Here is a 24,476-nt window from a genome sequence, read left to right on the forward strand (position 1 = left end):
AGTTTTATACCCTAGTTAGCTAGATGTCAGTGTAGTCCTGCTGTAAAACTAGGTATTGTATTAAAAGCCTCAGTCATTAAAAAAATAATCATAGCCCAAGTGAAATGACAGTGGTTTTTTCTGAAGAAGCATAAAGAAATATGAAAAAGCATTGTATTACATGATATCAATATAAAATTAGAATAGTAACTTTGGGAAATTTGTTGATTTTTTTAAATTTTTTTTTTTTTTAAAGAAAGAATGTCAGCAGCTTTTTATTAATGAAGCACTACTTGTTATGGCCAATGTGCACATGAAATGGAAAGGAAACAGATTCCAGAAAACAACTTCTGTTTCAACCTTGCAAGATGCAGCACGAAGTGGTGAGTACATACATGGACTGTGAGCTATCTTGGCATTGTTTTTGAACAACTAGATAAGAAAAAAACATTTGAAGCAGAATTTCTGTAAAGGGTGATTAATGTATAGGAATGTATATCTGGCAAAGAAAGAAATCTAAGCAAGTAGTGCCAACAAATAATTGATAAATTGAAAATACTAGCACAGTCAGGAGAACAGAGTAAGTAAAATTTCCTCATGTTCTGATATCTATTGCTGTGTTAGACTTTTGCGTAAAAGTTGTATAAAGATGTTATTCAGCAGAATTCTGAATTCTTAATATTTTAGGAGTGCTCAGCATTTCACATTAAATATTGAACGACTTTTTATGAAGTAGAATGCTGAATATTCACCGAATGAAAAAGTACTTATCCAGTAAGGTTAGGCTCTAAATCATCACTATCCTCAGCATAAAACTAAAATATCTCAAAGAGTGTGATATGTGGCATGTTTTAAAAACATTAAACTGATATGAGGAGATTGTTGTGTGACCAGATTGCATGTGGAATTGAGATGTTGCCAAATCTGATTCCACTTCCTCATACCAGTTCTCATAGTTTCTGCTTATGAAACAATATTTATTTATAAGTGCATTGCATGTGTCTTTTACGTATCTAGGAAGTATAATTTCTGTGTCCAGTGAAGGGCTTCTTGTGTACAGATTAATACAAATTATAAAATACAATTCATTGGTATTCTAATCCTGACTGAGGCTTGAGTTGTTACGTGACTGGTTTATGTGGTTGTTTTCTGTGTTTTAAAATGCTGTGAGCATAAACTGTAGGAATTTTTTTTACTTTGCAGATTGAAAGATGAGAACTACTAAACAGGCATAATTTGTTCTGTGGTACTATATTAATCTAAATTTATTGTTTTAAGTTAAGTTGTCTCATGCCTGTGGAAACACTAACAGTATGAGATAGATTCGCAAGCATTTGGCAGATTACCTATCCCTTTCTAGAAATGCTGATATACTATCATGGCTTTTAAAAAATGTATAAACTAAGAAATTATTCATTTAATCTTTCCAAATAGTAAAAGAAACTTGTTCAAAGATGTGTCTGCCTTGAGGAGCTCAGAGTAGTTAGCAGCTACTGAAGTTGTAAGGTTCTTTGGCATTTGTTTCCAGGCAGCTGAAATACATGTGAAAGTGAGTTAGTCCAATATTTTTGTGTTTCATATTTTCGTATCTCATTAGTCTATATTCAGTTTGTTGATAAGTATGTAAAAGGAAACCAGAGCTGCTGTTTGGTGTGCAAATTAACTGCTGGTTGAGTAACTTCTTACTCATCTATGAGTGTATAATATCCTGGAGCTGAGAGCGTTTATTGTTGTGAACAGTTCAGAGTTTGTTGTGTTTTGCATGGAAAAATGGTACCACAATCCATCCTAATTTTACTTAGATTTAACAAAAACATGGATCGTTTGAAACTATTATACAGCCTATGATTAAGTTTTGAAGGCAGGGCTTACTGTCTTGTTGTATGTATCCATGCATCCAGCACAGGTATGCTGTCTGAGTAAGTTCTGTTATCTGTCTGCATATAGACTTGTATCACCATTCATTTTTTGTTACGCAAATAAGAGCGCTACATGCCTGTTTTGTTTTAAATAATTATTTACTGGAAATGCTTGATACAACAATTCACAGAAGAAAGCACTGCATTTAAACCAGAATATGAATGTTCAGATGGTAAGAAAAGCTTTTGTTTATTTGCAAAATCTATTTGAAAATGAAGACTTGAATTACTGTTGACATTTCCTAGCCTCCTGTTAGTGTTACTGCTTCAGCAAGTAAGTTATAAAGTACATGGCATTGGAGTCATGGTGCAGGTTCATATTAAACAAAACCAAACCTTCTTGCATCTTCATTCAACATGTATGGAAAATGTTCCCTGGAGTAGTAAGGCTGAAGAATATAATACGGAACCATTTGGATTTGAAGGCGAGGAAGAGGGAGAAGGTGGGTGTTGTGTCAACAGGCTGCTTTGGAGACTCTTGGATTTATTAGCAGGCAGTGCTTGACGGCATTCTTTACAATAAGGCTGATGAATACTCTTATTACACTGGTTGATAAATTCACCCACTCTGATGTTAAAATAAAATAAAATTAATTGCAGCCAGCAGGTTGTAGTGAATATTGTTGGCTTATTGGCAATTTTCAGGGGAAGATTACAAGAACTATGCATTGCTAGCATAAAAATTGTTTCTAATAGAGGCTGGAACTAGATTCTTGATGAAGGTTAGGAGTCCTAAGAATAATTTTAAAAAGTAGCCAATGCAAGTATGCACAGAATATTGGACACTGAAGTTTATTCAGCAAAGTTGAAAATGGTTAAGTGTGGGTTTTCAAATCTTTTTTCTTAGTCTGTAGGTAAATGTTCAGTTTGGAGCAAGTGTGCTGCATTGTGAGGGAGTTTTGAGTGGTTTTTTTGTCAGTGTAAGATGCTGTATGGATGTAGTTTCACTATGAGAGAGCTATGTAAACAGGAGAATGTTCTGTCTGTGGTTGTTTCTGACGGTTGTTGGAAAATTTGCTCTGTGAGCGTAAGGTAGACTTAGGTTGTTATGCTGTATATATGTGAAATTTAAAAATGGTGTAATGTGTTTATTCATATTCCACATAGCTGCCCACAGAGAAGAGCACATAAGAAATCTGGACTGGTTTTTTACCTCTGAAATTAATTCTTTTATATAAAATTTATTTATCCTTATCCACCTCGGGACAAAAGAGTGCTGTATGCAGTTAAGCAGGCCAGTCTGATTAGAAGCAAATCAGGTAGCAGCTTCAGTATCTATGTAACTAGGAGACAAGCAACACAGGATACTGCTTTTGAAAAAAGCGGCAGCTGTACATTTTGTGTACTGTGCTTCCATAGAGAAGTAACTGTACATAAATAGGCTAATATTTTCAAACAGCTGTCAAACGTTCAACTTAAATGTATGTTTCGGGCACCTGATCTTCAGCATAGTGAGCTGCCATAATTCTAACTAAATTTACAAGGAGTTGCGTTTTCTCAAGATGATAAATCCTGTAATAAATCCCATGGAAATGTAATAGTGAATATCCTTTAAGTATATAGAATTGTTCAGTTTGCAGCTATCATGTTTTATTTCTCTTCTACGTGGCATGCGTGTGTATGTATAGATATATATATGAGTGAACACACGAATATGAAAAAAAAAAAAAATAGAATAGGGTGTCCCCTCTCTGTGTTGTTCCTGATAGCCCTGCAAATATAAGGCTTACAGCGAGAGGTGTGGTTACTCAGCATGGCCTGACCTGATCTAGCAATTGTTGTTAAAAGATCGGTCAGGCTCCCTCTTCATGCTTCTTTCCTTTGCTGTCATCCATGTGTTTCTACCCTTACTTTTTGCTGCCCCTTTAGTGAGTCTGTTCAGCTATCTCTAGCTGTGTTTTTCCTGTGTTACATTTCTACTGGCTTAATAAGCTGAATTGTTTCACTGAGGCTATGTCTACACTAGGGAATAAAATATACCGGGGACTGTTCTCTGGACCCGGAACAAAGTGGCAAGATTGCACACACCTAACAGTCTTCCCCCTGAAACAGCATGGTCGCATCCAGACTGCCAATGGAGAGCAATTTGCTGCTTTGCATGTGCTGTGCCCTTAACTGTGCTTGTGCATTTGTCTGGGAAAGTGCCAAGCTGGTATGGGCCAAAATGGTGTCAGAGAGGACGCTAACAGCATGGCTCAAGCTGGTGCTCTGGCCCTGTTTTATTTACTATTACAGATGTGACCAGAGAGGTCAGACAAGTGCGAGAGCCAGCACAGGCGGGATGGAGCTGTGTGGCTGGAAATGAAGAAGGGAGAGGGAAGGTGCAGGGCTGACAATGTCAGGGAGCTACGGAAGGGATATCCTTTTGATGTCAGGGAGCTATTACATTACTTAAGCTGGCTTGCCTAACTGTACCCTTAACAAGTTATGTTATTTTGCAACCAACAACTTCAGTTTGGCTCAGCAGAGGGCTGCAAGTACTGTCCCCCTATAATTGCTTTTTCAAAAGTCTGATTCAGTCAGCTAAAATGCCTTACAAAGTGAATTAAAACTGCTACATGAAAGTACATATATGACTTTTCAAACAGGTTTTCTTATCCTGGCTGTTTCATTGGGCTGTTGTTTTTCTGTAATTCAGGTGCTTCCTTAGTTAAAAGAAGTAGGGAGGAGAAGTGGGGTGCCAAGCAGGCAGCAATGGTGATACTATTGTTAATATGGGGCTGTTAAACAGGTAAGTAGACACCCTTCATGTCATATGAAGGATGAGCAGAGAGCTTAGATGTCAGGAAAATAATTGGTTATATTTTGACATTTTTTGATCATGCAGGAGTATGAGGCTTGTGATCTCTATACTGTAGCAAGTGACTTGATTTAGAACTGTGAAGTCATGTGTCCCAAGTATATCCTCTATCTGACATGTCAGTAGCTTGGAAGTACAAGTACTTGATGTCCATTTGCCAAAAAATGTGGATTCATTGCATTCATACCTGTTGCCAAGACTCCTGTCAGCAATGCCAATTCAGTGTAAACTTTGTTTTTGTGATACATTTATCACAAAGAAAAACTTTTTAAGGTAAGAATTTCTAAATTACCAGAACAGAACTGAAGGCCTTTTTCTTAAAACAAACAAACAAACAAACCAACAACAAAAAGTGAAAGAATTCTGTTTCACATTCCACTCTGGGTACTCTGAGTTGTGGCATGCCATTAAATCAAAGTTAGTTTATTTTTAGCAGTCTTTATTTATTTAAATGCAATGGCTGAGCAACAAGAGCCTCTGAAAAAAAAATACACTGAAGAATAAGTAAACTACACAAATCCAGGTGCTGTTTATAGAAGACATTAGATTTTGTCTACTGGTAGAAGAATATGAAAGCTAGCCCATTGGTATTACTCAGTTAATTTAAAAAAAAAAATACTTACAAGCAGAAGGGGCCTAAATCTGTAATATCTTGTTTGAGGGTCATTTTCTTTTATAGGATATAAACCCTTCTGTTAAGCTGAATTTAGGTTATCAAATACGTCTTGTTATTGTGTCTAGGCAAGGGAATAAAGTTTATCAGTGAAATAAACCCACTGAAAATACACAGTGATGGTGTTCTCTGCTAAGAAGGCGAATTCAGGCTTCTTGAATCTCTTCCAGAAACAGATGTAAATTCCACTGTAGCTTTTCAAATAGTGAATAATCATGGTCTGTTATGTTTGGTGATGAATCATGCAAGGGGTTGCAGATGGTGAGAAGAGTACAGCTGTGCAGATACTAGAGGGGCGGAGGTAGAAGACTAGAGGACCCGAGGGGATGAAGGAGGTGATTTGAGGATGGCTTGACATGGCTTATGAAAGAGAAGGGTAGGACAGCTGAAAGAGTATGGAAGCTGAGTGTGCCAGGGTAAAGCCAAAACTGAAACGTGAGATTTGGGGATGGGGAGAACGATAGAGACTGAAAAGGAGGTATACTTGAGGCAGAAAGATATTTTTGCTTGTTGTTGATCTTTGAAGCAAAAGTTGCAGCGTCAGATACCAAAGTAACTGGACTTTTGTCCCAAGCCAAAACAAGAAGGACACCAAGCTTACACGTGGAAGCTTAAGCTGTAAATGAAAAGAGAGAAGTAAAAGGCTTCATGTTCCTTTTAAAGGAATGCTGGTCATAAGTAGGAGGGCTATTGTAGTAACAGATACAGATGCAAAGTTGTGGGGATTTTATTTCAATTGTTCTGAGCAGGACCTGTGTAATGGAACCAGGGTGGCAAAATTTAGGGGTTGGCCGGGTAGAGAAGTTGTGTCTGACTAGGTGTTCTAAAAAAGGGGGATCGCAAGGCCTAGGTTACGGTTGAAGGGCAGGTAAGATTCAAGTGAAGATTTTCATGATCTTAAATCAATATGCTAAAAAGTCCAAACCATCTTTCAACTTTTTGCATTAAGTAATTTTAATTTAAGATATCTTTTTCTTTTTTCTCTCTCTTTTTAGATTAAAAGTATTGTTCCAAAACAATAGCTCTTTATTCAGGAAGAATGTTGCCATTAAGATGTTTGTAAGAACTAGTATTTTTGTCCACAGCTCAGAAATCCTCAGCCAAAGTGAATATTTAACCACTATTTCAAGGACAGCCAAGTATTTTTTCTTAATAAAGTATGTGATTAGGAGTCAAAGTGAGGGACTCTGGAAAACTGTAGAATACTCCAAGTACTGACATAACTTCAAGCATGCATTGTACTGTTTTTGTGTTCTACAAACCTTAGTAAATATAAACCAATATTGAAAGCGAACATCCCCCACCCCCCCCCCCCCAAAAAAGGGGGGGGGGGGGGCAAAAGTCCAGATCTGTCTTGGAAGAGAGTTATGCTCCGAAACTGCTATACTGGAAACCGTTTTCAGGATTGTATTCTCATCTCTTTTAGTCTAGTTACCTGAGAAGGTCAGGTATATGCAGTATGGTATGCTGTCCTCTTCCTCTACCCGTTAACTTTGAAACTGCAAGTCTTGTCAAATTTGACAGAGGCGTAGTGGTTGCAAAGGCATTAAAGTTCTGTAATTTTTATGAAAGTTGGTAACGAGAAAGAAGAAAACAAAACACATTATTGACCCTACTGAGGAAATGATGCAATACGAATTCAACAATTATCTGTTCTGTTTGGCCTGTCAATTCCCAATCAGCATAGGAGCACTAGTGAGCCAGTTGCAACATGTAGCTCTGAACCAGCTACAGCATGTTTGCTGTTTGCGTAGTCGGTAGTTCAGGGACGCTGTGTGGGGAGGGGGAACTGTAAGTGTAGTGACAAGAGGAAAGAGCAGGGCGACATGATAGGACAATGTGGGGTGACAGTGGTATGAAAAATTTACGTCTTTGGGAGCAAATCAATAGAAGTCAAAGCTTTTTTTATTTCTTCTCCCCAAAGTTGCCCTTTTCCCAGTGTTTTAATGCTGGTAATAGTAAAAACCGATATGAATTCTACCTTTCAAATCTGAGTACTGTCACAACTTAATGCTGTCAAGCTTTTATGTTATTTAAACTCACAAAATTATATACAACTTCAAAAATTTCATTACCAGTCAACAAACTCAAAACTACTTGGTATCTGTAAAATATTAGATTATCTAGCAGAATAATAATATATTATTATTATATATAATATGTGGCCTTGACTTAGGCTGTATTCTGTTGAAGTATTTGTCACAGGAACATTTCTTTGCTCTTCTGTCGAACAGTAAGCTAGGTTAAAATCAAACAGGAATAATAAATATGCTCACAGAACAAAAGATTAGTTAATTGGTTTTTATCCTTCATTTTACTATAAATGTAAACTTAAGGCAGGTATTTTTATTTATAACACAGCAAGGAGTCTAAGTTCTAAAGAGTATTATGTTACTACCAGTCCTGCCAATAAGGAATTATTGACAATATATACCAATTGCTATCACACATAAAGATCTGTGGCTATAAACCAAAAGAGATTCTTTTATCTTGGTTTATAAGAACACATTTTAAGGTGTCCATAGATATACATGAACCCTAAAGATTGTTGAAATATTATCAGGGTTTTAGAAAGTGCATCAAAGTCTTTGCTTGACTCTATAAGTTAGTGACAATTGTTTTTTCTTCCTTTTCATAAATATAGTCTGTCTAAAATTTCACATTTGTTAGTAAGAGTTACTGGACAGCTTTGCTTGTAAAAGTTATGTCTTTCTGGATAGAATAGAACATATATGTTGTGGTGTGGGGTTTTTTTGGTTTTGTTTGGGGGGAGTTGTTTGTTTTGTTGTGTTTTTTTTTAACAAGCACGTGAGCAAGTAAAACTTCTGGGTTAGAGAGGTTTATGTAATAGCACAGTCAATATGTTTAATGGAAAATGGCCAAAAATTTTGCCTGGCGCTGCCTCTGTATGTATTAGATTATAATTTTAATTGACAATTTTAGTTGCACAGATGTCTTTAATTTGTTACCCTCTGAAGTTTATTTTTACCATATGTAGTGAAAATGTACTCTGCAGGAGACTTAGCAAGGGGCTTACATTTTATTTACTTCAAAAATTGATTATATTGGAGATAATCATTTAGTCACCACACTAAAATGCAATTTGTATTTGCCTTTTACCCTCAGATATTTTTATTCTTCAACAAATGAAGTCTCTGTAGACTATCAGGGTATAGTTGGAAAATTGTTGAGAAGCCACTTTGCATAATCTGAGACGCCGTGATCACATGTGTAAGGAAACAATCACAACATTCCAATTTGGTCTTGAGGATCTGGTTTCCAGTGAGCAGCATGTTAGGACAGATGTGTAGGCTGTTTGTAAATGCTGTACACATCAGAATCAACTTTGACTTCACCACTCAAACTTATTTTTACATGTTATTTTTAGAAAAGAAATGGATGATGGTTTAAGACATCTGAAATATGTGCATGCAGTTCATAAGACATAGGTTTGTGGGGTTTTTGGTTTGTTCCTTTTTTAAAAATTCTCTTCCTTCTGGGCATACTGTGCAACCAGATTTAGCCTCAAACTGAGCACTGATTTCTGAAGTCAAGGTATCCCTAACTGTTAATCACTTCAAAATCTTGGCTTATGTAATTAGCTTGTCAGACATTTGTAGAGTATTGCAAAACTTAGAAAAAACAGGTCACTTCCAAATAAATGGGTAAGGAGTTTTGGGACACATGGGGAAAGTAAGAGAGCTTTGAGTTCATTACACAGTAATAAAAATATAGCAAATACTCAGATGACACATTTGTGTGAACGTGACCTTGGATCAAATAGCAAATACTTAAATGTCGTGTTTGTCTGAATGTAACCTTGCATTGGTTCAAATATCAATTATAAATCAAATCCTAGCTTTTAATGTACATATAAAGAAAACATCCTCTTAAATGATGCATCAAATCTTTCTTTCTCAGTAGTTGTGGTCTTCACATCTAAGTGTTCAGCAAACACACAGAGCATCTGTGTGCTATACACTATATTGTTTTAGCTTCATTGCCTACAAGATACTGTCATGAATGATTTAGAATCTCTAAAAGTTTGAAGCACAAATTGCTATGGCTGCTATGATTAACATGTGTAATCATTTGAATGTTGCTCAAGTATGGAATAATTTGAGTGGAATATGACAGTGACTTGAAGAGATACTGACATTGAAACACACTGGATAAAGAGCAAAATGTGGAGATTCTTTGGAGAGAGGAAAAGAAAAAGGGAGAGTGTGTCGCAAGCATAAAGGTATATATAACAGTGAAGTGGGGTTTTTATTAGAAGCTGTGGTGAACTGTAAGTAGTACTTGTGGAGCTGTATTTGATCTTGAAAGAGAGCACGTATCAGAGAACCCAGAGTACTCTATAACATAGTGGTTGCTAAGATGTTGCCATGGCTTAGTTTCTTGCGGAAGAAAAATCCTATTGTTCTTTTGAATCTCTTGTTAATAAAATATACTTGCTTTATTGATCATGCCTCAAAAATACTGGATATTATTAACTCCAGTCTGAATATTTGCTTTGCATGCATTAATAACTAATGTAATAAATTGAATAAACCTCCCTCATACTGTTGTCCAGGCTGATTTTTTTTTTTCAAATGTCATGTTAATAATAGTATGCTTATTCTATAGGTTAAGCTTGTAGTCTATTCTCAACCATGTGTCAGAGCTCATTATTTACTACAAAAGTGGAAACAGAGGCAGGATACATAGAGAAAGAAAAAAAATTACAAATTGCCAGTTTTTCAGGATTTCTAGGCATCTTGACAATAAAAGTTGAAGCAAGACTGAAGACTTTAACACAAAGTTTTCCACTTAAGTCTTTGACAGTGCTTGCTTGGTTTAGAGTCAGGAATCATCTAGACATCAGACTGGATTATAATGTTGTTTAAAAAAAAAAAACAACCAAAGAAACCCAGAACCACAAAAAAACCCAAACGAAAAAAAAAACACCCCAAACCCAACAAAGAAAAGACCCCACTGAAAACACTTGAAGAAAATAGTAAAGTGAAGGAGAACATTGTAGGTTACCAATAAACCTAATATAATATTATATAGTTTGTTAACTAATATTACTGTTGACTGATACTGAAGTCCTGACTAGTCAACTCTTACAAGAATTTAAAGGATTCAGCAGACATAGATTTAAAAGAGGTATTTGAAAGCTTTGCTTTGACATATAGGTACTTCTGACTTTTGCTTCAGTTCAGCTTTCATTAGAAAGAAATGCCGGTCTTCCTATTCCCAATTACAGAAACCACCAAAGTATCCACTTTTTGGATATGAAAACTCACATTTAGAGGAGAAAAAAACAAACCAAAAAATCTCAATGTCATATTGATATTCTATGCAGACTTGAATCTGTCTGAGCTTGACATCAGTTCAAGCCAACAACCCAATCTGCACTCTTTTTACTGAAATGAGGTAGGAAAAATAGATTTTTCTTTTATTAGCAGGACCTTGCTGCAAATTTGAGTAATGTCACATTTGATGCATCTGATGTCCATTTGTGTGGAAGAAAGCAAGCATGACTTCAGATAGATGTAAACTTGAGGTGATATACCTGTAAGTCTTGTCTCTAGAGCCTGAAGGCAAAGGTTGCAAAACCTTTATGTCCCATTGCTGATGAAGTCAAATCTGGCTCCTGTTGTTAAAGGGGTTAGCAGTGGCTAATTTAAAGACAGGCTTCAGATCTCATTGTACTGATAACCTAGAACTGTGGTTACATCTTAAGTAAGTTGAGCTCTGTCTGCTAAAGGTTGAGTAGTCTAATGTTGTGGATCAAATATGATGAAATATATTTTCTGGTCTAATATAAAGTCAGTGTAAAAGTCATGTATGTAAATGTAAAGTGTTCTCAACTGAGTTCCTAGTTACCAAGTTCTTGAGGAGCTTGTTGAATTTAAAATTTCCTATTAGAAAGCCTTTTGATGCTAGAATGTTGTTTTATTCTTCACAAGCAGCTGAAGTCTTTCTTTGAGTTAGATTCTACTCTCAGCTTGAGTTTCCAACATTGGAATTACGATTTTATTTATTTAATTTATTTATTGGAGCATGTTGTTTCAACTCAAAGTAAATGCCTGTATCTTCCATTTACTGGATTTCTGTGGGAGTTTTACTGCTTGGAAGGATGATGAATAACTGTGGGATCTGCATGATCTCCCCAGCCTATATGACAGTTCCGTGGCCCTGTCAAAAGATGATACCGCTTAATCTAATAGAGATGCTGTCTGATCTGTAGAGCAGTTTTCAGCTCTCATCAGAGACTTACGAGCCATGGCTGCTTTACTTCAGGCAATGCAAGTGCCTGGTTTAAAGGCCCAGCCTGTTGATAGAATCACTGGATTCTTCAGAGGGGATTCAGGCTGCACATAGCACATATATTTATTGGCTGGGCAGCACGGGTATCCCTCTCCCCAACCACTTATTTCTGCTCCCTCCATTGAGCAAGCACAAATATTTGTAAGGCTTTGCAGTGAACTGGATCAGAGAAATTATCTGATTGAAAAGTACTGCTTTTTATTTGTAATCGTGGCCTCAAAGATCAGTCATGCCTCTGGAAAGTCCCATTGATTTCTGCTCAACCCAAACATGTAAGTGAGGTGCTTGACATTAGGTGAGATGAATACCCCTCTTATGTCTGTTTGGTGAAAATTAATTTCTGCTTTGTAATTTTTTTCTCCATTAGTAATTGCATCTGTTGTGTGAAAGTGAGAGGGTATGATATTTGGGATGAATAGTTTAATTACCTCTTGAATAGTTTTGTTGCTGTCCTGTTATTAGTTACTTCTTAAACAGTAATCTTGGCAAAACAATTTTTAGAACTATTTAGAGTATAATGAATGCGTTATGTAATTGAAAGAAAACATTGGAGGAAATCGTGAATATATAATCATGAAGGTATAGAAAGCAGCTGCATAGCTTTAAAGCAGAAATGATGCATTTAAAAGGGGAATGAGGGGCCCCATTCAGGGACATTTATCTTTCTTTAATATATTCTAGGCAATGAGACTCCACTTCAGAGAGTCAGGACCCATGAAGTAGCTTCTACCCTGTGCCATTAAATCTTGGAAAGAAGCTAGAGGGAGATGCCAACAGGGATTGAAGCTGGCTCAGTAACTGCAAAGTAGTTGAATAATGACTGTTAGCGATTATGTCATTGTTCTCTGTATTCTTTTTCAGTCTCTGCTTTCCCCCACTTCCTTGGGTGATAAGTTGCTTTTTTGCTGTCTTTTTCTGTCTGTTTCTATGTAGGGTCTGCCCAAATTTTCATAGCTGAGCAGTGTTAAGTAATCACTTCAATAAATATTTTAGGCTTTTTGGTCTTTGTAGGTTGTGATATTGGTGGAAATGCTCGATTTTTAACTGTGTCTTTGTATATACTGCAATTATAAGCAATTCAAAGTTCTCTTTCATAAGGAGATATGGTAGTATTTTGTCTAGCAATCCAAGATGACTTTGTAAGTCTTGCCTTTAACTGAGTGTTTTTATAATCATACAGATTGAGGTTTTAGATTTTTGCTTGGGAGGGACATAAATGTTAAACAGATGTTCTTAGAGGCTTGAATTTCTATTAATGCAGATTCTGCATTATGGCTACTTGGCACTTGAATAATATGTAAGGAACCTTTCATGTTTACTATGGCTACCTCCTCTTTGACAACCCTTGTTTGTTTTCTCTACACAATTTGTATCCTGATTTTATGCTTTTCTGTTGGTAATACTCTTCTTGCCATATTACAGGTGTTGCTTATGTTTGTATCTCCTTACATATGTTTTTACTTCTAAAAGTGATTTGCACCAAGAAAAGTGTGGATTTGTAACACTGACTTGTAAATTACATTTTTTAAATTCTATTAAGTCATTTCCTTATTTTTTCAAAGTAAAAATAACTGAACAACTAACAAAACAGTGACATTCTAAGAACTGCGATTTTTGTTAAACTAGTGGGAACCTGCATGCCAAATACCATGTATATTGCATGATACAAGAGTTTCTGGCAACATCACCATACCTTTCTATGCAGCTGGAAAATATCTGTTCTGCATGCCACAAAATAGACTTAATTTTAAAATCTCGACACTTTGCCTAAATAAGCCACGTTGGCATTATCATTACATTTTCTTTGACTTGTGGTGGGCTAATAGGAGTTGGTGCTGCAACATGGAAGAGTCGTATATGCTCCTGACAGTCTGACAGAGTACATCTAGTTGAAGAATAGTTCTGCTTAGTGTTAATGTACATATAGTCTATTGCTTGTGTGGTACTGTTCCCGCCTGACCTGTCATTAATCAGCACTGCTCTTGTGTGCATCTTCTTACTGCTGACAGCATGTTAATTCATCTGGTTTAGTCCTGTCTTTGAAAGCACTTGCTTATGGTGTTGGCTAATTACTTGTACAGAAAAGTTGATAAAAATTGTTAATTTTCAATAAGAATATCTTGCCCTTCCTCTCTCTTTTTGGATCATGTATTTTAAAATCCAACAGGACAGAAAGTCCTGGGACCAAAGAAATGCTGCTGCCTGGCTCAGTAAATTCTGCTTGGGTTTGGCTGAGTAATGCAAAACCAAAAAAATATTCCTATATTGTTTTTACCACTTTTAATATCAACCAGCAAAATATTTGCAGTGTTTCAAAGCTTTATCCAACTCTTCCCATGTGAGATCAGAAGTGTTGTTATCTCTGCATCTTCTGATGCAATTAGAGAACTGTGTTCAGGGAAGGAAAGTAAAACTCATCACGGTCCCCACTTTCTGAAGCCAGTGGACTTGCCTCTGTGGCCTTTATTCTTCCTTCAGGAAATTCTCTAGTGTTCCTCCAGTGCTGCAAGTACTTATGGATCAGAGAAACAGGATTGTCTTTTCTCCCTTTTTGCTTAGACAAAGAATGTTCTTCCTTTTTGACGAACCAATAAATTAACAGCTTTTTTCCTGCTGCAGACTAATACAAGCAAAGTTGCCTTACAAGCTGTGTAATTCCACTTCTGTTTAATGCACTGCCTAATTATAATGGGAGTGATTTGGGGAAAGAAGAACATCGAGCAGTATATAGGTACATTCCACCACAGTGCATAAAAAAATAAGGTAGCATAATCAAGGTTGCATAGAATTTTTCATTACATAACTTTTAAGAGTTTAACTTTGCAATTTTAGTATCATTCTTCAAAATTAGGGTATGTGAATTTTGATTTGTTTAAAAGGCAAGTATGCTTGTAAGTTGCATATGATATCTTGGAGTACAACTGTGTAGAGGGAAAAAATAGAGTTTTTATGATTTTTTTTTTTTTTTTGGGGGGGTGCAACTGGCAGTCTTGTTGAAGAGGTGGCTCATGAAAATTTTTCAACTCATGCATAGTAAATTCTCTTTGTTTTAGGTTCTTAATACTTTGTAAAATATAAAATATTACTAGTATGTAAGGTTACAAAGTATGAAAACTGAATCAAATGTCACAGGATAGAGGAGACAACATGCATCCTTTCCAAGATAGGAGACTGGACTTCATATTTTAGGTGCCAAATTTTATTTTCAGTTAGTTTTATTTTCAGTTGTTTATGTGTTGAATCAGGGTATTGGAAATATCCTGTAGCTTACATATTTCAGGTTTTTCCTATACACCCAAGTTTTCTAAAAGAATCTACTGCACCTGGTAGTTTTAAATGTGCTGTGTTCAGCCACAATGTTCTCAAAGTGACCTAGAGGTAATGATTGTTTCAACTTTAACCTTGATATTTGCAAGCAAGCCCTTTACACGATCAATTTGTTTATGCAGCAAATCCAGACTTTGGTACTGCTTCTCAGAGACCTTTGCATCTGAGAGACCTGTTTCCTTACAGGGATTATCCCTAGTGTGGCCAGTATTAAATGTGGAAGGGCCAGGGGTTTAGTCTCCCACCATCCCATTCCAAAAATGAAGCAAATAACCGATCGTGGCGTGCTTAGGTATTTTTCTTCGATAATCTGACTGCAGTTTCTTTAAGACCTGTTTCAAGTTTATAGGTAAGTTACTCATTGGGCATTTGCAGTGTGGTGGAGGGAAAAGAGGACTTCTGAAAATAGGCATGTTTTAGAGCTAACAGGCTGTGAGAGAGCACCAGCAAAACCTGTTTATCCCTAAAACCATAATTACATGAAATTGTGTTCTTATTTTTCTATGTCATACTCTCTTGTTTTCAGTTTACTTTGCATGTGTTTGTATGTGGGTGTAGGAAAGGGGGTATGGAGACTAAAATATTGTATGGGAAACTGAGAAAATCCTCTGCCAATGTCTTTGTGGCACAGAATTTTTCTAAAGCCTTAAAAGTAAGAAGAAATGTTGGCTTATGCAGATGCTTGAGTGGAATCATCATGCTGCAGCTACCACATCTACTGTTGTAACATGTACAGCTTTTTTTGTAAAGCAAAATACTCTCTGTGAATATCACTTAAAGGAACTTCATACTCATTACCCTTTCTATTTTAGAAGCTTTATATTCATAGAAGCAAGGATCAATGCATATTAAGTGAAACCTGCCAATGAAAGCATATGCATGTGTAAACATGCACAAAATACAGAGAAGACAGAAGGCAAATTGTTTATTGCATGAATACTTAGATATTTTACTTCAAGGTTTTCTGTGCTTATGAAAAAAAAATTAAAGATAACTTTTCCAGTAATGAAAATATTAGTATATTTTGACAGTGTTCAGAAATGGTTATGTAATGGCTATGCTTGCTAAGGTAGCTAGTTAATCACTGACAAGAGCTGTAATTATTAAGCAGCTATAATTTACTAGTAGTGTTTGAAAGTACAAAAGGGTATGTAATTTAATAGTTAAAACAATAAGCACTTCATTTATGTTTCACTAGCTGTTAGGCTGTTCTTATATAAATTCAGCTAAAAAGGCTGCTGATTTTTAAATACTTACTGTAAAAGTGGAAAAGCATGGTGCAATTTGGGCAATAGCAGGCATGCTGCTGAAAGAGCTGTTGCCATGTTCAGAGTTCAGCTATCAAGCCTTTCCTTTGCTTTCCTGTGAAACAATGCCCATTTTGTTTCAAGGTAGACTTCAGTGTTCACTTAATCTTTTAAAAATACTTGTGCTGGACAAAGAAGTGATGCTTGGAGAGATGTACGTGATTCAGTAGGGGAACTTGAAGTAACGCTGGGTATAAGGAGCCTAGTGCCTCCTGGAACTTCCCCACCTATCCTGGGGCAGGGTACTTGTGCTACCTGTCTGCAGAGGAATATAATGTTTCTGTGCCGTGAAAACTGTTTTAGCCTGGGAGAACATCACGAAGAGCACACTGGAGGAGCAGTGCTGATCATATGCTCTGCCATTCCTTTCTTCCTTTTTTTGTTGATGGTTCTTTTCGGAGACAAATTTGGTAGCCACCTTTGGATTGCTGGAGAACAGTTGTTATTATTCTTGGCTATCATTACAAACACAATGTACATCAAGGTTTCTTTACTCTTTTGCCTCACCACAAAATAGCCATGTCACAGGGATAGCAATTTACCATTGTTTTCAGAAATAAAATAAATAAAAGTGATTTCTCATTTCTTAACTGGAGTATATTATCTTCCAGTTATATCAGGGATATCAGCTGCATAGTGTAATGTTTTGGACTCTGTTGGATAACTAACAGCAAACAGCAGTTAGCTCCAGGTCTTACTGAGCTGGTTCATGCTGCCTCAACAGAGAAACTGTGCAAAGATATTCAAGATTGAAGGTATTGGCAGAGAATAACCCATGATGTTAACCAAAAATGTTTTCAGTTGATACTTTGTCTTTCATATTTTGTGAAAGTAATGTTTCGTAAGGCACTGCATCTGCAAAATTACTCTGCATCTTGAGTCTTCATGAGATTGGAAGTGTTGTTCTGAATACATCCAGATGGTTTAGCAATAAAATCTTTGTCAGATAATTTACAATGATCTGTGCTGTTTTCCTGTGGTAGGTGACCATAGATTCCTAAAGCATTAGGGTAATTTTTTAATTTTTTTTTTTTTTTAAGTAGTCTTTTATTTAGAGTCCTCATTCATATAATTTCTGATTATTTTTTTCTTCAGTGACTATGGTCATGTATGTTACAATCATTTTAATTTCTATTTTATGTCTTCTGACAGGCTTATGAGTATCAAATTTCTTAATATTTGGTCAGGTTACAAGCCGGTAGGATTTATAAGAGAAACAAAGGTGGTTCTTGGAGACAGGACAACTGTTGAGCTTTAAAAGAAAGTGACAATTGGAATTTGTTTTACTAAAGAGTTTCAGGTTATGGAAATTTGGCAGGGACTATAACTGATAGCAATTACACTTCAGTCCTGTATGGGAAAGGAGTTATTTTGTTTCAGTTTTCCAATATAATGTTCTGTTACATTGTAACATAATTAGGCATCACAATCAGCATTGCTTGGATGCTCTTAAAATAAAAGCTGCGCCAGCCTTTCAACTGATCCCTACAGAAAGAAGTTGAGATGTGGATGAAAACTCTTGTATTGCTTATAAATATTGTATTACAGTGCTGGCAATCTGGTGCAATGTCCTAATGAGTATTTAATGTATCAAATTGGATAACTTAATTTGACAGTTATTTTTAAATACAGCCAAGCTGTGCATAGTGATAGAGTAGCAATGTGACACGTCCAAGTAAAATCAACAGTAACATACCTGTTGTCTTGTAACTGGTGTTAGAAATTGTGGATAAATTCCCATTCTTAATCTCCTGGATATTCTTATTTGCTACACCATGTGATATAGAACATATTTTCCTTTTCTAGTTAAAACTATCCTGTTTTGAAGAAATTGGGCAAATGGATCATTACGAAGGGTCCTTGTCTGGTTTTTTTCCTGCTTGGGAAAGGAGAGTGGAATTCTATCTCATTTAGTTTATAACATCAGATATTTAGAGAGATGATTCTTATAACTTGTGATTCCTTTCAGTCTTCAGGCTTCAGAACTGACTATTGTATTTGACTTGGTTTTAATAGTCGAAATACAATGAACCTTCTGAAAACTTTACCATCTCAGTTATGCTGGTCAGATCCTGAAATCTTCAGTGTTTACCTTCATAAAGAACTCCATTTTAGTGTGTGAACTGAGTAAAATGAGTAGAAGCTCTGGATTTTGCTGTGTGTTTGTGTCTGCTACTCCTTTAGTTCTATCTTTCCAGGTATCTGGTAAAGTATAGCACTGGAGGGGGGGGGGGGGGGGGGTAATCTGTATCTTTGCTCTACAATGGTATTTGAGTTGGAAAAAATGTGTCACAAGCTAAATACTGTAACTATTCTTTTCATGAATTGCAGGAAAAAGAATCTAACTAGACACTGTTTAAGTAACCTCTTTTTTCAGCCTCAAAATAGTTTCTTTCAAAAACAGGTACAATGATGCACAGAGCTGTAATGAATTGCCCAAGGATATATAAAACATACTGTTTTGTTCTAATCATCAGAGTTTATGATTACACTACAATTTCAATCTGTCCTTGTACCTGAGGGTTTAACATTTTTATGTCTATTCACTTGGCTAAAAATGAATAATGGGTACATAGGATGTACCACTACAGCCATTTGGTATCACAATTAAAAAATGTGGATACTCTGAAAATCAAAGGAAAGTTTTGCCAAGTCTAATTATATATATTAAATAACATTGATTGGCTGGAAGGAAGCAAATTGTGGAATAGCAAGCCTTATGCAATACAGATTTTTCATTTTTAAAATTGTTTGTTTTGCCTTACAGTCATGTAATGAACACATTGGAAAACACTATAGGAGTGATATATATGTATCATTGGTTTCCATGAAATAACAGAAAGGAGTGTGCCCTGATAAGTGCACCTGAAAAATAAATAATTTTAAAACTGTGTGTGCATTGCAGGTTGTTATAAGCATAACTTTTAGTCTTTAGAGCAGGTCATTCTGCCCTCAGTTACATCTGTGTAGTACCTTGTAAAATTATGCAAATGTAATTGAAGGCAGACTTTTGCCATCAGCCTGGGAATAAAAGGCTTGATTGTAGATATCTTGCTTCAAAACTTTTTGATTTATTTTTTTTTATATATAACTGAATACAAGTGATGGCTGTCTTTTGCCATTAGTATGTAAAGCAGTAGTCAGCACTTTGTATTACTTTTAACTGTACCCTTTTGGTCAATTACATAGTAAAAAAAATATTTTTTTTCTCTAGAATAAATGCCTGATTTTCATAGGATGAGTCTGTCACAGATAATCAAAGAAAAGGATTGATTTCTTGATATAAAATGTTTAGTGTTGTAGGAATCAAAGTAGTTGGTATTTGAAACTTTAAATAACATCAAGGAAGATTTTTTTTTTTAACCATAACATAGCAGTTCTGTTGTAAAATCAGCAATTGTATATCCCCAAATAGCCAGCTATTGGCAGTTTCAAGCTTCACAATAAACTGCAGTGAACGCATGTTCTTTGCAAAGGCCAGTGTTGAGCGGTAACCACAGTAACAGTCAGAGCTTCTCTAACTGCCCGTGCATATTCATTGCATGGACAAGACTGCAGCAGTATGTGTTTGTACGCATACTGAGCGTAACACAAGTATTAGTTACTCATTGTAGAAGATGAGTTTCTTTTAGCAGAAGTATATCTGTGCAGCAGTAGTAACATTCTGCAGTACATTTACTAATTCCTTACCTGACAAGTCAATAGAAGAAGAATTAAAATTTGCGACGTTTTCTTAGGAATCTGTGCTGTTACTCAAAGTTGATGACTCTGGTGGCTCGTTTTGAAGGCAACTTTAAAAACTTATTTCACTATAGGAAATAAAACAAACTCTAAGAATTACAGATATATTGGATTATATATGCTGGAGTACATTTGCTGAAGGTGTTCTTTGACCAAAGTAGGTCAAAAAGTATTAGTTTGGCCCACTTCTACAAAGATTTTAGTATAAGACAGTATTTTGTTCTCTGCAGTGTCATAAGACCTATCAAACAAATTTAAAAGGGATGAGAACAGAGGACCAAATCAGCGTATCTAAAGCTGTTAGATAAGGTGAGCAAAGACTGCTCAAACATAGTATGTATGCATATTGATATTTGTTATTTTTCTATAAATTTTGGTGGGAAGTGCATAATGCCTGCTATAGAAACACAATATATAACTTTTATCAGCAAAGGAGAGAAAACAACAATCTACAGATTGATCTTGTCATAACTTTAATTCATATTGAAGTATTTTGGGGATTTTTTTTTTTCCATGTCCTGTTGATGATTCGTGTTGCATAAAGCTTCCAGAGGAACAGAATGTTGTATTATTTCACTATTGGATTATAATTCATGTATTCAGTGTGCTGTAACTGATTGAAGTATTTTTTTAAAAAGTAATATTCTGATACTGTAAATACAGGGGTTTTTTTAATTATTCTTTCACCAGTGTGAAGAAGTTTAAGTGACTGCTCTACTTGATCAAAATGGTGGACACTGAAAACCAGCTCTATCCCCTTACTCCTTTGGAAGAGGATGATATAGGCAGCCCTTTATCTGGAGAGTTCCTACAAGATATGGAGAACATTCAAGACCTCTCTCGGTCTCTAGGTGATGATAGCTCTGGAGCTTTAAGTTTAACAGAGTTCCAGTCACTGGGAAATGGTCCAGCATCTGATGGATCAGTTATAACAGGTAAGAGAGTTTTAGTTTACCATAAAACTTTTGTTTATAAATACATAGTGATAGAAATTAAAAACTTTTAAAATGTGATAATTGTTGTTTATGACTAAGTGACACTAGAAATATATAAGCTGATCATAGCATGGTCTTAAAATATTTAAGGCCAAAGTTAATTTAGTAGAAAAATGTCACAGAAAAATTACTGTAATGTAAAGCTGCTGTTTTAAATTATCATTAGTATCAACACCTTTTTCAAAATAACTTTTAAAAATTGCTATTACTAGCAAAGAAGTTACTGTGTATTGTAGTCATATAAGAAGTCACAGTATTGCACTAAAGGTATTCCCCATTTTTTAAAGTTTCTTCAAATCACGTCTATTTGAAAAGTACTGTGAAATGTTTGCCAAAAGTTTATAATCCAACCCTTAAAAACTCACCTAGAATTCCAGTATATTTTAGTGTACTGATGTTTTGAACATGCTGTTTTTTCCCCCTTCTCAAGACTAGCATTGTTCAGGTAATGACTCCTACCCTGGTTAAAGTAACAGTCTCAGAGAGCTAATACATTACACAGTCTTTAGTTAAAAGATCTTTGTGAGAGGCTTTGTTTGAGAGCTCAAAATGGAAATAACTGCAGTAGTATGGGACGCTGCAATAATGTCAGTAAGGTATTCCTTTTGAAACCATGAATTTACAAATCCTATAGCAGTAGAGACATTTTAAGCAGTTTATGATTAACTTTCTGGTTGTTTTACATTATGTTTTGTTTTGGGAGTTTCTTACTTTAAATTGATTCACAGACTGTGATCACTATTTTACCTTACTAAAACTGCAGTAATACAACTGAGGTGTGCCTCTGTGCTGAAGTGGTTGAAATCAATAGTGTGAGTATTGAAGGGAGAAGGGAGACCTGCCTCTTGGCACTATTGCCCAAAGGAATGTTTGTAGAAGTACGATTTGGGTCCCTTTTGGTTGCAGACCTTCACATTGGAGAGATGCCGTCTACAGGAAAAGTTGTTATGTGCTGGGTTTATAACGTAGTCCTTCTAAGACATGAGGTTTTTTAATTGTGTGTGTGTGTGTGTGCGTACAAGTCCTACAGTAATCTAGATCAGCTTCTACCATCAAATTCTAATTTGAGTATTGAGTGTTCATTGCAAAACGTTCTAGTTTTGCTGTTAGAGAAGATGGAAACTGTAAACTTTTAAGGCTCAAATTCCATAAGGCAAGTAAAAAGAAATGAGAATCACACTTTAAAAAAATCCTGGGTTTTAGGCTGTTCTTGATGACTCTGATGCCTGTGGGCTTGGCAGTGCTGGCAATGCAGACTGAGTTCTATGCCAAGGCTTTTTCCAACATAATACTTGCTGACCTACATTCATGAGTTTCTTAATCTTTCTGTTAAAATAACACACCCATCAATTTGCTGAAGTCTTGTGGTGCAAGTTGCAAGATGGAAGATAAAAGAAATTCTGGCCTCAGAAAAATATTTTCCTCAAATAAGGTGGAAATATTAATTGAAATAATTACAGTTGGAATGTGTTAATTTTGTAACGTGTTCATCTAGTAGTAAAATGTCTGGAGAGTATTTCATTGTACAACAATTCAGAAATGCTTTTCCCATTATAATGAAAAGGTAAAATATCCAAGCAAGGCTTCTATTGCTGGATTATCTTAGAAGCAGACATTTGTGTTACCTTCCTTTTAATACCTGTTCGACCTTTCTACCAGTGTGCAGGAGCATGCTTTCACTTTGAGAAAATTCTTTAGAGACAGAAGTTGTCTAACTGCTTTTTAGGCCTCAGTTTAGATTGTCATTTAAAACTATGAGTAACTCTTCAAAAGTCAAGGGGACTTCAAGTATATCTTAACTGTAACTCAGCATGAGCTAGGAATATGTCTCTTGTCATATCATAGCAATAGATACTATGATGCTCGACACTATAGCACAAGAGATGGAAGATATAACAGCAAGATGAGCTGTTAGTAACCTTTCTGGAAAGAGCGAGTGACAGGTTGAACGGATGTTGCGATACTCAACTGAAGTCATGGGGGGGTTCCATTTCATTGTGGTGGGTTTTTTTTCTTTTTATATTTTGTACTATTTGTCTTGAGCAGTAGATATATGTTGAATACTGCTTTTCAGTTTAAAATTTATGTCCTTTGTGAAGACGATGTATGTGCATTTTTATGGTTAAGAAAATTTCTTTGATTTAAAAGAAATACTAATTCAGTACTTTTTAGTTACTTATTTTAAGTTGTGGGATAAAATAATTTCATGTTCATATCAAATTGAGAAAGATTTGGAAAAAAAATCAAAGTGAAAAATGGAATACAGGAAAATCCCCAAAAGCTTGGTTTGCTCTTATTTTGTGTGGCACATATTTATTGAATCCTCAAGAACCATTATCAGCCTTCTAGTTCTTGTTATCAGGGTTACTTTGGTAAGGCTTTTTGTTTGTTGACATTATATGTCTCATCAAAATTAGCAGGGTACACCCTGTATGTTGTGTGTGTTTGCACTGTTAATATAAATATTACTTATTTTTCAAACACGTATGGCCAAATTATTAGTTCATTTAATGACTATTAACTCATGATTATTTTTTAGAATAAGCTCATTTTTGTGTGGATTTAGTATAGAAATGGTATCAATCTTGATAGTATAGTATTTATGAAGTGTTCCTTTTTCTTTTAGACACCCTTTCACCAGCATCCAGTCCTTCATCCATTAATTTTGCCACAGCTCCAGGTAGCATAGATGAATCACCCAGTGGAGCATTAAACATTGAATGTAGAATTTGTGGGGATAAAGCCTCAGGCTACCATTACGGAGTACATGCTTGTGAAGGTTGTAAGGTACAGTCGTAATTTTCTTTTTAAGAACCTAAATCATGTTGCTTTATTTACAGGGTTATATGAAGATAAACATTTGTTATATAAATGTTTAATTAATATAATTCTAGCCGTTACAATTATTTAAATAATAAACATATCTGTCATCTTTTTTCTGAAATAAATCATTCAGGTACCATAACTGGATACCATAACTCAATACCAGACCTTCATCAAGCAGGGGCAATTCATAATGATAATTTTAATGCTGCTTTTCTGGATATAGTTACTTAAACACTAAAACAACTTAAAACACTAAACTGTGACTAAAAGCCAAGCCTACTTGCTCCACTAGTGTTTTATTTGTGTTGGGAGTATTGCTGTGAGAAGCATGAGAGTTTGCTATATTTCCATTATAACACTAACAAATCCTGAATTTCTCATCTCCACCACATTTTGCCTGAATCACTTATTATTGTACCTCTTGTAGTTTTGGGGCCAGTGCACGTCTCTGGAGCAAAGTAATGTTATCATTAATGTATAATTTTGGGGATGATATGGCCCATGAATTATAAGATTCTTTTCTTTTTCCTTCTAATGTTTTAGTTTTCCATTTTTTTCTACATTATAATGTAAGGTGAGAGAAATAATTGT

General features: G+C 35.5%; 1 protein-coding gene across 3 annotated transcripts in view; it reads left to right on the plus strand.

Moving 5' to 3' along the window:
• Positions 1 to 291: 291 nt before the first annotated feature.
• The window catches only part of PPARA (peroxisome proliferator-activated receptor alpha), a 36,545-nt gene continuing 12,360 nt past the window's right edge, over positions 292 to 24,476 (plus strand). Inside the window, exons 1-4 of one of the 3 annotated variants that reach the window (XM_010575290.1) lie at positions 301 to 362; positions 20,295 to 20,373; positions 20,755 to 20,999; positions 23,686 to 23,846. In XM_010575290.1, coding sequence (XP_010573592.1) covers positions 20,792 to 20,999; positions 23,686 to 23,846 — 369 coding nt within the window. In that variant the 5' untranslated portion in view covers positions 301 to 362; positions 20,295 to 20,373; positions 20,755 to 20,791. Of the gene's footprint in view, positions 363 to 15,213; positions 15,366 to 20,294; positions 20,374 to 20,754; positions 21,000 to 23,685; positions 23,847 to 24,476 lie in introns of those variants that run through there. The other 2 variants (XM_010575291.1, XM_010575289.1) reach the window with 2 other exon arrangements.

The sequence above is a fragment of the Haliaeetus leucocephalus genome, unplaced genomic scaffold (genome assembly GCF_000737465.1).
Source record: "Haliaeetus leucocephalus isolate CR32 unplaced genomic scaffold, Haliaeetus_leucocephalus-4.0 Scaffold473, whole genome shotgun sequence".
NCBI classification, from domain to species: domain Eukaryota; kingdom Metazoa; phylum Chordata; class Aves; order Accipitriformes; family Accipitridae; genus Haliaeetus; species Haliaeetus leucocephalus.